Source organism: Dermacentor andersoni, chromosome 2 (assembly GCF_023375885.2).
Source record: "Dermacentor andersoni chromosome 2, qqDerAnde1_hic_scaffold, whole genome shotgun sequence".
In the NCBI taxonomy this organism is placed as follows: Eukaryota; Metazoa; Arthropoda; class Arachnida; order Ixodida; family Ixodidae; genus Dermacentor; species Dermacentor andersoni.
The window spans coordinates 28,761,039-28,774,441 of NC_092815.1; the positions used below are offsets into that span (position 1 = coordinate 28,761,039).

General features: G+C 41.9%; 2 protein-coding genes across 3 annotated transcripts in view; one reads left to right on the top strand and one right to left on the bottom strand.

The window, feature by feature from the left end:
• Nucleotides 1-2,981: 2,981 nt before the first annotated feature.
• Nucleotides 2,982-5,142, bottom strand: ND-B12 (NADH dehydrogenase [ubiquinone] 1 beta subcomplex subunit 3). The gene is made up of 2 exons (XM_050189618.3): nucleotides 4,985-5,142; nucleotides 2,982-3,168 (listed from the first exon to the last, which is right to left on the bottom strand). Exons 1-2 carry the CDS (start codon nucleotides 5,140-5,142, stop codon nucleotides 2,982-2,984), a joined length of 345 nt encoding a protein of 114 aa, XP_050045575.1.
• Nucleotides 5,143-5,427: 285 nt separating this feature from the next.
• Nucleotides 5,428-13,403, top strand: part of LOC126542506 (maspardin-like) — a 35,190-nt gene continuing 27,214 nt past the window's right edge. The window contains exons 1-3 of one of the 2 annotated variants that reach the window (XM_050189609.3): nucleotides 5,428-5,638; nucleotides 5,926-6,013; nucleotides 8,873-9,034. In XM_050189609.3, coding sequence (XP_050045566.1) covers nucleotides 5,622-5,638; nucleotides 5,926-6,013; nucleotides 8,873-9,034 — 267 coding nt within the window. In that variant the 5' untranslated portion in view covers nucleotides 5,428-5,621. The remainder of the gene's footprint in view (nucleotides 5,639-5,925; nucleotides 6,014-8,872; nucleotides 9,035-13,403) is intronic. The other variant, XM_055077299.2, reaches the window with a different exon arrangement.

Genomic DNA, 13,403 nt, shown 5'->3' on the forward strand with positions numbered 1-13,403 from the left:
TAGAGCGGCAAAACTTCCTAATCGGCCGACTGTGTGCCTTGATACTGAATTAGATGAAATTATAAGCAATAGCAAAGTCGTTGAAAATATAGCTGATCTTGGAACAGTGTGTTGCTTGTTAGTTTGTGCTGTTCAAAGTTTGCTGCTGCTTCTATGCTGCATGTAAAACTGAATCTCGGTGCGTATCACCGAGGGCCTATTTTTTTATTTCCACCACAGGACAAAGGCCTCTCCCCGTGATCTCCAATTACTCCCCTTGCGGTAGCCAATTCCAACTTATGCCTGCAAATTTCCTGATTTCATCACCCCACCTTATTTACTGCCATCCTCGGCTGCGCTTCCGTTCCCTTCGCATCCATTCTTTAACTCTAATAGTCCACCATTAATTACCCTATCCATTACATGGCCTGCCCAGCTCCACCCTTTTTCTCTTAATGTCAACTACAATATCGGCCATCCCCACTGTTTGCTCTCCGGTCCACATCGCAAGGTATATGCTCAGGGCAAATTAAAAAGAAAGCTTGCTATTCCCTCCCATCTAGTATTCTTTCCACGGGATTTTTGTGAATCTTATAGTTCATGGGTTTGCAGGTACGAGTCTTGGCAGCTATAGCTCCTAGCAGAGCCAGAGTAGTCACTTCCTCTAGTGCAGACGTGAAGTCTTCTCCATCAAGTCTGTAGCCCATGATGATAGGTTGGCCGTCTCGCTGTACCACGAGGGAGGTCGCCCACATCTTGTTCATTGTTGGACTGCGCTAAATGTAAAACTCTACGAAAGTAGTATACCTTCGATACATTGTTGTTGCTTGCCGTCAAGCATGTGGCTTTATTGAGGCTACATAGTTGCGATTTCCTTTTTCTGTGCCCATCTAAGCTACTACTGCCTTCTTAGTCTCCGTCACCATTCGGTCTTAGCTCGGTCATGAGTATGGATATCACTAAGTTTGTATATATAATTTTGTGTCATACCCTTCCTCTTCTTGACAATATCATTGTTCTTCAAGACTTCATAAAGTTTCTGCACAGCTAAATTTGTTTGACTGGTGATTTACAAGAAGCTTTTGCCAAAAAAAGCTCTATAAGCTCTATTCTACTGAAAGGCAACAGGAGTGCTTGGTAGATGTCACTGTTTCTACGGCTGTTTACATTTAGTGAAGCCTACAGCTTTTGAATTTTATGGAGTACTGGCTACTTGGAATACACAGATTATGCACTTTGCTTGCTAAGGTTTTTGTTTTACCAAGTACTTGCCTGTAGTACTACAGTTGTTATAGGGACGTCTTAGCTGCATTCGTGGCGTATTTGATAATGTTGCATGTATATTAGAAAAAAAAAATTTATTCAGCTGAGAACGAGAAAGTCTAAGCTGTGTTCCAATTCTGGTGCCAGAATAGAAGCCAGTCTTCTTTGACAGCTAAGGCGACTTGATGTTGCCTCACAGCAACAAAAGAACTAAGAAAAACATGTGGCTTACTCTAGGTGCATAAGAAAGAATGAATATAATCTCTAGCAAATTTTTTCCAGGTATCTGGGCAGGCTGCTTAGCTGTCACTTTGTTTGAAGAGCAAAGCAGCCTGCATCATTCTTAACTTTAATGCCATCTTTGCCAGCTACATCAGAATTAAAATCCGCTATCCATTTTGCTGTCTTAACAGCCGTTCGCAATAAATGTCGAAACACAGTTACATTAAAGGCCCAGGCATTGCGCTACAAACTCCTCGTTTTATGTTGTTCTTTCACACTTCCTAAAAAAATATTTATTTTGACAATAACCACAAACACTTGAGAAATGGCAATAGTTGTGCAAGATAGCAATCAGGAAGTGTGATGCTGCATAATAGCCCTGTAGCTGTTGTTCAGCATGTACACTGAAGCCATGCATAACTCTGCACTGGTCCAGGCTGAGCTGACAGCACATACCTGTTCCACATCACATCACTTTATTACCCCCAATTTGAGGGTATTACATAAGGGGTAGGTACAGTTGTAGCTTGGCCTGCACACCCTGCAGGCCAATCTATGGCCATTCAAGAATTGCATTACTGCGAGTTTCACCCATGAATTGCCAAATACCTAGAGTATGGGCAAACTACATGACATGTTTCTTACAATACTGGTGAGAGGGAAATCTTGCACTACCATGTATGCAATGGGAATGCCAGGATATGGAAGGATTGGCTTGCCTTGAATGTGGCTTGGCCTACAACGTGGTCATGGTTGTGCCACAAAGCTTTCTTGTAATTAAGTTGTGGTAACCAGTCTTGGTATAGCTATAATACTATTTGAATTTATGTTGGCACTTATAACAAGCAAATTAAAATGGAAACATCCAATAGAAACTGCAGCACACGTACAGACCTTTTTGCGCTTTCTCTAAAGTTAGTGATCTGCCAATGATGCTGTTCATATTTAATCCACTGTGCTGTCTAGCATGAGTACTTATGTTTCGGCTATAATTCTTGCATGAAATACCAGCTGTTACAAACTTCTTTTTTGTAAGGGGTCCTAGCTCTCCCAAATTTCCACTTCCCAGCAGTCCCGTGTATACAGCAGCACCCCAGCAAAATAAAATTTGTTGGAAGAGGGAGCAGTGACTTGGCCTGCATAAGAGAGAGGAGGAAAGAGAGTTGGGTACATCACACTACAGATACCTCGCATTTGAAACTCCACAGTGAGAGAATTGTCTTTCTGTCCCTTTCTGGACAAATTCACACTTTGCCTGTTGCCACATCCAGTGGACAGTATTTCTTTCCAGCCTCTTCCAGTCCATCACATTCCTATATAAGTGTCTTTCAGTGAAACTTATTTTTTTTAACCACAGCCTATAACTATTCCCACCTTGCTAGGCACATGATGCCCAATGATGAAGCTTCTGTAGGTCAATCGTTTAAGTTACCAGCTTTAGCAAAATGCAGGTCAACAATCTTTGCAGCTTAACTGATTTATTCACTAGCATTATTTGTTGAACATTTGCATATTGATTATTGGTGACCTTCGTCCTGGTGGTGGTGGTGGTGATCCTTTGCAAATGCAAAGTCATATGCTTTCTCTAATACAACCGTGGCTACAGCCAGTATGAAGCCAGGCTTCATTCCACGTGTTATAAGAGCCTTGGCAAGACCCCAGTTGTTGATCTTGGTGAACGAGCTGTAACGCCACACTTCATTTCTGAAATACACAAGAAAGAAGTTTGTTACATTTGCAGCTACTGTAACAGGTACCATGGCATGAAAGACCAAATATGCATGACTGCATGTGACGTCACGTTAAGATCTTTGGGGATAACGTGCTATAAGGAACAGCACACTAAAAAATGATACACCAGAGAAAGGGCAAATACAATGCAGTACGCCTATTCTTTCGTGTGCTGTCTTTTCATTCACTCTTCCTTGTAGATAGAGTTGCATCAAATCACACAGGCAATTTACTTTAGCTTCGTAACATATACAAAAACTGCAATTATTTCTAGTTGCATAATTCGAAATTCTCAAAACCAATCTTGGAGGGTGGCACACGTGCCAAGTGTGCAAACCCCTCGCTATACCACTGACCGCAGCCGAAGTTCAAACCCATAATTTCGTGCCCAGTAGCAAAAAGCCACAGTAGCACATGGCACCCTTCAGTGCACAAGTCAACAATAAAACACTGTTGAGGTGAAAGAGCTTTAACAAAGCTGCCCAGATGACAGGACTTGCACTTACAAGCAGCAATGCACGTATTGGAGGACAAATATTAGATATTTATTTGCTCTTCTGTCACTATATCTTTTAGAAATATAATGCTCAGTGCTCAGATCAATCTTTCAATCAAACACCAAGTAACATGTTATATTTTAAACTAGCATTTGTATTCAATTCACACATTTCACTACTCATGTGCGCTCCCATTTCTTAGTCGCTGCTTTTCCCTAAGTCCTCGTAGCATTTCTTGCATTTTTCCTCAGTATACGACACATGGTACACAACATAGAAAGTCGACTGCCACGAAGTACCTTATACGCATAGTATAATGCATGAAGCCAACTTCTTGCAGTTAACAAGCTTAGAGTAAATAAATTATATATAAATTTTATATATATATTTTTAATATTCATTTTATCTGACCACACCGGGGTTCCTTTAACATGCACCCTACGCTCTGTAAATGAGCGTTATTCTGCCCACACTGGAATGCGGTCGCCAACTGTGTCCAACAAAAGCCAGCTCGGCTATACACAGACAGTGCTACGGGCCTCAATACCACTCGATGCTGTGATTATGGAGAAATGCTGTGATCACTTGCTGAGCAGGCCGCACTCTAGTGAAGCTTGTGGTAAACTTCATCACGGGCTCAATGCAGAGCAAATATATATAGGCAGCCGCCTATACTCGGGGCGCAATGTCAGGTGCCAGCTCACACGAAATCATATATTTGGGGCGAAAAAGAATGGCTGCTTATAATGTCTTGCTCAGAATGCTAAAGATTTCCAACAGAATATGGCGGCTGTGTCATCGACGGTATTGATCCTGAAGCCATGTGCGCGTTACTGCAAGTTCTACCTCACGGTAGCAGGAAACGATAAAATAACCTGTAATGATCGTGCTGTACAGTGAGTTTCGCCGGTTCAAGAAGACGATAAACCAGGAGTGCTAATAATGAAGATTAAAGTGCATATGTTAGTGGAGGTGATTCGGACGAATATCTGCCCCTCCAAAACAGGCATTTCTCCGTTCGCCATTAAAAGCAGGGTCAGCTGTGCTCCGTTCTTTTACTGCCGTGATTTCCTTGCGCGTTGAAAGGTTTCGTGTTGTTTTATTTATTAGCGCACTTTGCTGCACTGTGGCCGTACCTCGTTGCTTGCTCATTGGTGCAACAATTTTAACTGACTGCGCTCCCATTCCCGATTACCAAAGGGTACTAGCACAATCTAAAAGATATTTCAAATGTAGACAAACACTATTAACACAAGCGTAGCAGAACCGGGAGGACTCCAACGCGTGTATACCTCATCCAGGGGTCTTTGAGGCCTTCTCGAGCCAGTGCATCCCTCAGTTTCACCAGCCTCGGGACGTCCTCGACCTTATAGATCCTGTAATCTGGTACAGCTGGAACTTTCGGGCCATGATGTCCGTGGTGGCCGTGTTCAGCGACTTCGCCGCCCATGACTGCTAGTCAAGAAACTTTATGAAATAGTGTAGGCCAGTAGTGTAACCTTGTCCGAGACGACCGAATGCAACAAGCGCACAATCGTGAGCAGACACCGTAACGTTCATGCAGAGCCGCTCAGACGCATTCATAAACAAAAAAAAAAAAAAAAAACACAATAAATTAGGTCGCAATATTTGTTTACCATATTTTAAAACAACTGAAAAACATAAAGATACTCTTTGTAATTGTAGACGTTTAAGTGTTATTTTTTTTTAGGGTACTAAAATATGCGGCAGTGTAGTGGTGTAGTGTGGATGTTGACCTGACACTTGACAGTCGTCTGTAAGCTCCTGTGCTACTGTGGAAACAGCAGGACCGTGTATGTGCGCGGTAACGCGAGTTCGTACTTTGAAACCTGCGTGCTCCTTTTCGTACGTGGTACCCACGACTGCATTCAAGAAGCCTCCACTTCGCATTAATGCTGCCCGCTTACTATGAGTGCCGAAAGAGTGTAAGTGCCATGTAATGAGACACCTTTGCGGCGTTGATTCGGCCCCTCGACACTTTAGATAAGCACGACGTTAGGGGGGTTCGCTGGATTTACAAGCTGGGCGAAGTGCTGCCCGTCCGACTTCGCGTGAACGTATGCAGTTACCGGTGTTTACAATCCTTCCATCTCATCGTCTTGCCGAAGTGTTCAGCGCAGCATGTCACATGATGTGCGGTGACTGACTCCCACGTGAGATGAGCTTATGTGGCTCGCCAAGCGCCGATATGCGGATTATTCTCTCATTTCAGGTTCAGCTTGCTGAGCAGCAAATCTTCAAGCGAAATCTCCCAGTCGCCGGAATATGCTAGCTTTAGAGCCACCATACCCCAGAGGAAGGTTCGTCCTGACGTTGCATATTTTTCTTTTCACCCTCCGTCAAGCGAGGGCTTTTACTGTTATGTCTTGCGAAGCCATGTGAACTGCGCGAATTCGCTCGAAAGATTCTCTGCTGACAGGACACGTGTGTGCGCGCAAACAGTGCTGCTTCAAAAAATTGTTAAGACGGGACTGTTGCAGATTAGACAACGGTATGCGGTATGCATGCATAATGAAACATGACACAACCGAAAGTTGTTTTGTACATTTCTGTTGAAAACTTTCAGTATGCTTATACTTCCTTACATGTGTGGTAACAAACTGTACTGCAACCTAGTATCGCCGTTTCCACATCAGTGGACAAACATTTTTTTTTTTCTTGTGCTTACACACAAGGTTGGGACTGGGCACATGTATAAATAGCACATTTAGGTTGTGCTAACATGACACTATACGTTGAGGTGCATTCTTTGTGGTAGTATATGTCAGTAAGAGGAGCATGTCTCTCATGTTAACCACTCACTTGATTCGTGCAAACTTACAGTGCATACTACTCACAGTTTTCCTAATTGATTTGTTACCATTGGAGATATCTTAACTGATGTTGTTAATGTGATTGGTATGTTTTTTTTTGTTGTTGTTGTTGTCTGTTAACAAGGTGTTGACAAAGTGAAATCAGTAGTGCAGTCTCACAATAGAACTGGAAAGCTGGGCATATTCTTAATTACATTAGTGTGTTCAGTTATGAATTTATCATAAGGGGTTGTTCCAGAAACAGCCATTTCACGAAGGTAGGGGGAAGTTAAACAGGGAACTTGGATGTGCACAGGTCAGTTTGGTTTCTGATGAGTCAATACGATTTGAACATAACCTCTGAACAGGGCACTACTTAAGGCACATATGCTCAAGTCCAAGGTGAACAAAACTGACGTGCATGTGCTAGCATGATTGTATAATGAAGTGGCTTATGATGAAAGTAGTAGATATGATGAGATGATTATAATTCTCCTATAATATTCATAGAAACACAAGCATATAAAATCTAATTTTAATGAAGGAAAATTTTTCCTTAATCTCACTCCTGCCTTTGACTGTCTGAGTGTCATGCGGGTCGAGGGGATGAAAGACTGCTAAAACAAAGTAATTTTGACTCTGCATTCAACTTCGTAGTAGCAAGGCTTTATTGTACAAATGTAAGGAAACTTGTGCCCAGTTTCAGTGGTTCTGTGAAGCAGAGCCAAGGCTATGCGACCCGTGAGTGCATATTCTTGCACAGCAAGATGTAGTGCCACAGTTCGGAACTCGTTGGACAACTAGCCTTGACAAACGGTCTTGTTGGCAGACGTTTACTTGGAAACTTCTCTGCAGGTCGCAGGGCAGTTTACAACATGATTTTGCTTCATCCTTGAAGAAAATGTTTATTGATGCTCTCTAGATACTGAAAACAGAGTTCTCCACTTGTCCAAATGAAAACATGCGGAGAAAAAAAATAATGGAATGCTGTTGTACATACGTTAATTTGCACTTAAAAACTACAAAACAAAGAATAGATTTAACAGTGGGTAAATTCATGTGTAGGCGGCACAGTCACAACACCATGGAGGACTCCCTCCTGGGTAGTGCTTCATCCTTTGTGAAAATGGAATCTGCAGACTAGCATGTGTGGTGTCGTTCTAAGCTGCCTTTGTTAAGTGAAAGGAACAAATAAGTTGGTGTTGAACATGCTTGGAATAGTGCGGAAGAAGTGCAGTAAATGTGCTCAAACTCTAAGGAAACGGCTGCCCTTAAGAATGCCAGTAAGTAAACTGTGTACAAGTGTGTCACAAGAGGGATCAAGAGATGGCACCACAACCCCATGTGACACGTTGGCCAAGTGCTCCTTCTGAACCCTTCGCTTCTGCTGTCTCTGCAATCCTCCTCCTCCTCTGTATCTCGATTTATCTTGAAAACGCATGCCTTTTTGGTATCAAAGCTCATATAAGAAGAGTTTTCTACTGAAGTGTATGCATTTAGGTTGGTTGGTTCGTAACTTGAGTGGAAAAAGCGTAAGTACAGGACATGAGAAAGGGACAGACGACAGGCCTCACAGCACACATATAATACACATATACGCACCAAGAATTATGCCTTAAGGGCAAGTCTTTATCGCAATAAAAAAAAAAAAGGACGACAGCGCTGACTAACAATCAAATGTTTATTATTTCAAGCAACAGTAATATACGTAGCACTTTGCAAGAACCAGAAAACATGTGAATGATGGAAGTAAAAGAGTGTGATCACTCCAATAAGAATAAAGTCTCCTTCGGGAGGAAAGCTTTGCATCGCTAAGCATCGCCACTCTTCTGGATGTAGAAGGCTTCAGAGGTGAGCCGTGCGCACTCATCATGGTAGTTTGACAGTATGGTGCAATCTTTAAAAAGTGGCTCATAGTTGCAGTCACCGCAATGCATTCACAGCTGGCTATCTCTTCCTTGCTTGCTGACCTTATTTGACTGCTCACGCATGCGATCATTTACGCTGTGCCCCGTTTGTCCGACATAGAATATTCTACGAACAATAATTTTCTACTGCTGCTATCACAACAGCTGACCTCGCTGCGCAGTTGGAGTCTTGGTTAATGCTGCCACTGCCTACACTGCAGCACTCACCACTAGCAGATGGCAGGGCATGGAAGGGCACCATTAAGAAGTGTTCGCCCCGCCTGATTGGTCGAAAAAAACCTGTAGTTTCCACAGTGCTGCTTGGAACTACTGAAACAGAGTATACATTCTGCTTGTTTTTCATGTTTTATGGTGAAACCTCTCGTAGTATTAGTACCATCACAGTTTGCACTGCTGTAATAAATTGTAGGTTGTTCAGTGTTCTCTATGCTTGTTTCAGGTAATAGTTGACGAAGGTGGCTCCAAAGTGTGGACGTATTATGACCATGGGCCACGTAGCATCAGTTGCCCACTTGTTTGCCTGCCACCAATCAGTGGCACAGCTGATGTTTTCTTTAGGCAAATTATGGCTCTCACAGCAAGAGGATACCGGGTGATATCGGTAAGTTCAGTGCTTGACACACTTGCATGCATTGAACGACAGCTCAGGTGCGCATACGTATGTAATTCCTGCTTCATAAAAAACAGTTTTCAAAAAGGAAATTGTTGCCGTGTGTGTAAGTTGTATGTCATTCTTAATTGTGATAAATGCAAGTGTTTCACTATTTGTTCAAGTCGGACTTCATTCCTCTGCTCAACATAAGTCAAACTTGGGAGAACTATGCTTTTACTTATTATCTACACTATTGTTTTGAGAACATACACAGTATATGCAAATAATTTTTCGAAATATTCAGAATCAGATGACGAGCTTCTTTTTTTTTTTTTTGCTCACTTTTCCTAAGTTGAACTTAACGGTGCTGACAACCAATTTGCGTGGTACCCATTCACTTTTTTTTTTTTTTTTTAGTGTAATGGAAAGCACACTGGTTGGAGTGTCTAATCGTGAAGTGTTAACGCAGAAAATGCTGTGGAAGAATTCTTTATCTGATTTTTTTTTATCAGCAGCAAGGCTGTCATTCACTGGAAGCATGCTGAAAACGGTGACAGATGAGTGTGATGGCGGTTATATGCCAGCATTGATGGGAGGCAGATGACAAGCACAGCTGTAACTGTGAGAAAGTATTATTTTGCTTATCAAGGCGATGTCCCTGCGATTCATGTTTTCCAAAGTGTTGAATTATTTCTACAGTAGTAGCTGCATGCGTTTTGTGGTTTCTTGTCCAACCGATTTGGTCATTAACTCTTTCCCTACCATTGGGAAAATAAGTGTTTTTTGTAGATTAAGCCAGATCTCTTTTTCTGAAGGAACAACTGAACTCAATATTTTATCTAATACATCAACAAAAAGCAGAATGAATGCACTTTTCATGCATAAAAATTTTATTAACCAGATATATGTCATAAAATAGATATAAATTGCCAGAATCAAGATTGTGGGACAAAATTTAACAACGTTTGTATAGATATGTTTCTATCTACTAAGAAAAAGATGTAATAAAAGTTAAAAGAGATATACAAAATGTATTGCCGTGCAATAGATACCATTTCCAAAAAAAATCCACTACAAAAATTGAACTGCAAGCACTACAGTTTAGCATGCTGGGCTGTGGCCGCCGATGTTCAGGGTTGGCTTGTGTCGTTGTCACTCTCAGAGTCAAAGCCCAACGAAAAGGCAGCGTGCTCAGACTCTCTGCTGCTCGATCCATCGATAAAATCACCTGCAGATGCAGTGGAATTGCAAGATATGCGATCTTTTGAAGCGTGCGTGCGGCTCACGGAGGCTGCTATTTCTTGATTTATACTTTGACTATCGCAAAACTTCAGAGCGCGTTCAAAAATCACCGCCTACCAGGAAAAAAGCAAACTGCCACGTGCACTTTAAATGACAAAAAAAGCTTTTCTTATGAATGTGTGGGGAGCAGGTTGCAGAGGGATAAAAATTACAATTTGGCCAGGATTTTTTTTTTTTTTTTTTTTAAGGAACAGATGTTTCCACAAACCAGCTAGGTCCTTCCTTTCGCTCTCTTTTTTTTTTTTTTTCACGCTGTGCAGCTGTACCATGCAGAGATACATACTTGTCCAAGCTTCTGTGCTTCTGAGCCAGATATATTAAAAGTGCATATCTTTTGTACAATAGCTATCTGGTTGTTGTTTAACAGTGTTCCGAGAGCTAGAATCTCTGCGTATTGCTTGATAACAAAATTTTTGTCAGGTACTTGTGTAAGGCAGTGTAGATAGGCATGTGCAAGAGGGCATGTTTTCAAGGTGCAGTCGTCCACTTCTGTTGGCATTTTTAAGTGAACGATAACAAACACAGTTCTTTTTCCATGAGGCTGACAGAAGGACTGTTTATGCATTGTCACTCAGGCTGTGAAATTTGTAAGCTTCTTGCATTTTTCTTGTTAGCTGTTAGCCATTGGTTGCCACCACTTCTGTTTTGTCAAACTGTATTGCCTTGCTCATTTTTTTTTTTTTTTGGTTCATCTTGTCTTGATACCCATGTCAGTGTTTATTAAAACGTTTACCATAAGGAAAGCTTATGTAGTTAGTTCAGCATCATGTTGTATCACCTTTATCTCTTGTCTCTGTCGCCTAACAGTGGGATTTAGGGTAGCCTCTAGCGGAGGGGGCCTTCTTCAAAGCATATGGAGAAGAGAGGCCAACAGAGGAAACTAACAAGCTCAAAGCAATGGGTTAATATCAGTTTGTTGCTGAAGTGGTGTTCATGGTAGGTCTGCCTTGCAACACAGGCTCTTCATTGCAGCTTGCTAGTGACAACATCGTGTCTATACAATTTTGAATACTGACTGACTTAATTTTGAAATTAATGAATGGTGCCCCCACAATAATAAAACGTGATGAGAAATTCATTCCATAAACAATTTACTCAACTGCTTTACGATTTTTCGTCTGACATTCTCACCTATTGCATGTCCACATTGTAAAATTATGTGACCACGGCTTATTATGAACTTTCAGCAAGAAATGAGATCGAGGAAGGGAGTGTGAAAGTGGAGACATTTACTGTAGCTTGCACTAACTAGGGCCCCCTAGAATCTGAAAAAAAAAAAATAGAACTGTAATGTTCATTTAACCATAGCAGTTGCTTCCAAGTATTTTGAGGCTATTAGAGGGCAGCTCTTAGACTTCAGTTCCTGTGGCGAGCATAAGTGTCGTCCCTCGGCGTCCTCGTAACCGAGCGAATGAGCATGGCAAAGGATGAAAGAGCAAATGTGAAGCATGGATGGAAGACGACGATAGCAGAGGGAGCACGAGGAGGAAGTTGGAGCAGGAGGGTATGGCGAAAGTGCGAGAAAAAACGCTTAGTGCCACGCAAAACTTGCTCAGCGGCGATGATGGCTATGAGATGGTGCCAGAGTAGTGCGCGTTGTCCATTCATCGATGACACCACTGTTACCCTATATGGAAACGAAGCGTTGTAAGAGCGGAGGCCTGTCTGCAGCAACTGTGAATCATGCCCACGCGTCACCTACACACTGCCTCTCGCAATCTCCCTATTAGCGGGGCAGTCGCACCGCACTTGGCTCCGTTTGCAACGTGCCGCATGAGACAGATTGTACATGCCAGCCAGTATATTGTGAAATGAAAACACATATGCAGCTGTGCTCAAATTTCGCATTAGGGAGTATCGTAATCGTCGGTGAACTTTTTTTCTCTTGCACAATTTCTAACATACCTATTGACTATATGCCTTACTTTAAATACCTTTGTGTCTTCGTGTGCTCAGACCTGTCCTGGTTCGTGCACATTGCTAACATTTTTTTGTTGAATATTCTTTTGTTTAGCTGCTTTCTTTTAGTGGTTTGCTTACACGTGTTCTTGAACTGCCTAATATATTAATCTGCTTTAGCCCTGCCATTGCCTAGCTGTGCGAGTGGCCGAAGATAGATTAGCAGTTATAGCAGTAATATAGAGCATTGCATGATCACAAGGACAAGGGAAATATTGTATGGTTGCAACTTTGAAGTGCGAGAAAGCTATATTGGCCATAACTTAGAGCTGTATTCCAAAGTCAGCTGCTTTCCAGAGCCAAAGTAGTGATAGTAGCAACTTATTCCAACTAGGGAAAAAAAAGTGTGTATGATAGCATGTCCTTGACATATGCCAGTTCCTAAATTCAAACATGCCACGACAGCTCTGTGGATATGGCATTCTATACTGCTGTGTACTAGGCTGCATTTTATGCTCATGTACAATGTTTCAGGAACACACACACAAAAAAAAAACCTAGCTGGTTAAAATTCAACTGTTTACGGTTAGTCAACTGTTTACGGTCCTTGTTCCACTCAGGCCAGTGTATTCTAACAATTTGCACACAACTGCTCCGCGTTTCTGCTGAGCAGAGCAGAAGGCAGGAGAATGCCCTTGCTAAGGTACAGAGTGAGTTGAGTGGAGCGTAAAGGTGTATCCACTTTGCTTCTTTGCTGTTTTGCAGCCAAGCTGACTGTGTGTTGCTTACATCTCTTGAAGACACGCTTATAAAAAAAAAAAAAGCAAAATCAACACAGTTCTCTGCAGTGCTTGAGCACATAAAGCAGACTGTAACTGATGCTTGGGTAAAACTGTCTTATCTGTCAATATGTGAATTAATTCATTAATTAATCAATTAGTCAATCAATCAGATTCAAGCGTTAGCAGCAGACCTGTACGAGAGCCATTCAGAAGCGCCTTTTTATTTACTGCCGCAGTGATACATAGTGGTTTTCTCACTACATGATAACTATGCCGGTTGTATGCTATCGCTAGAGCCTTAAACAGCAAAAACCACGTGTGAAATACTGATAACAGTCATTTAAACTGGCACACAAAACATTTCGCTGACAGCTGCAGTTTTGAAATGATTCTGT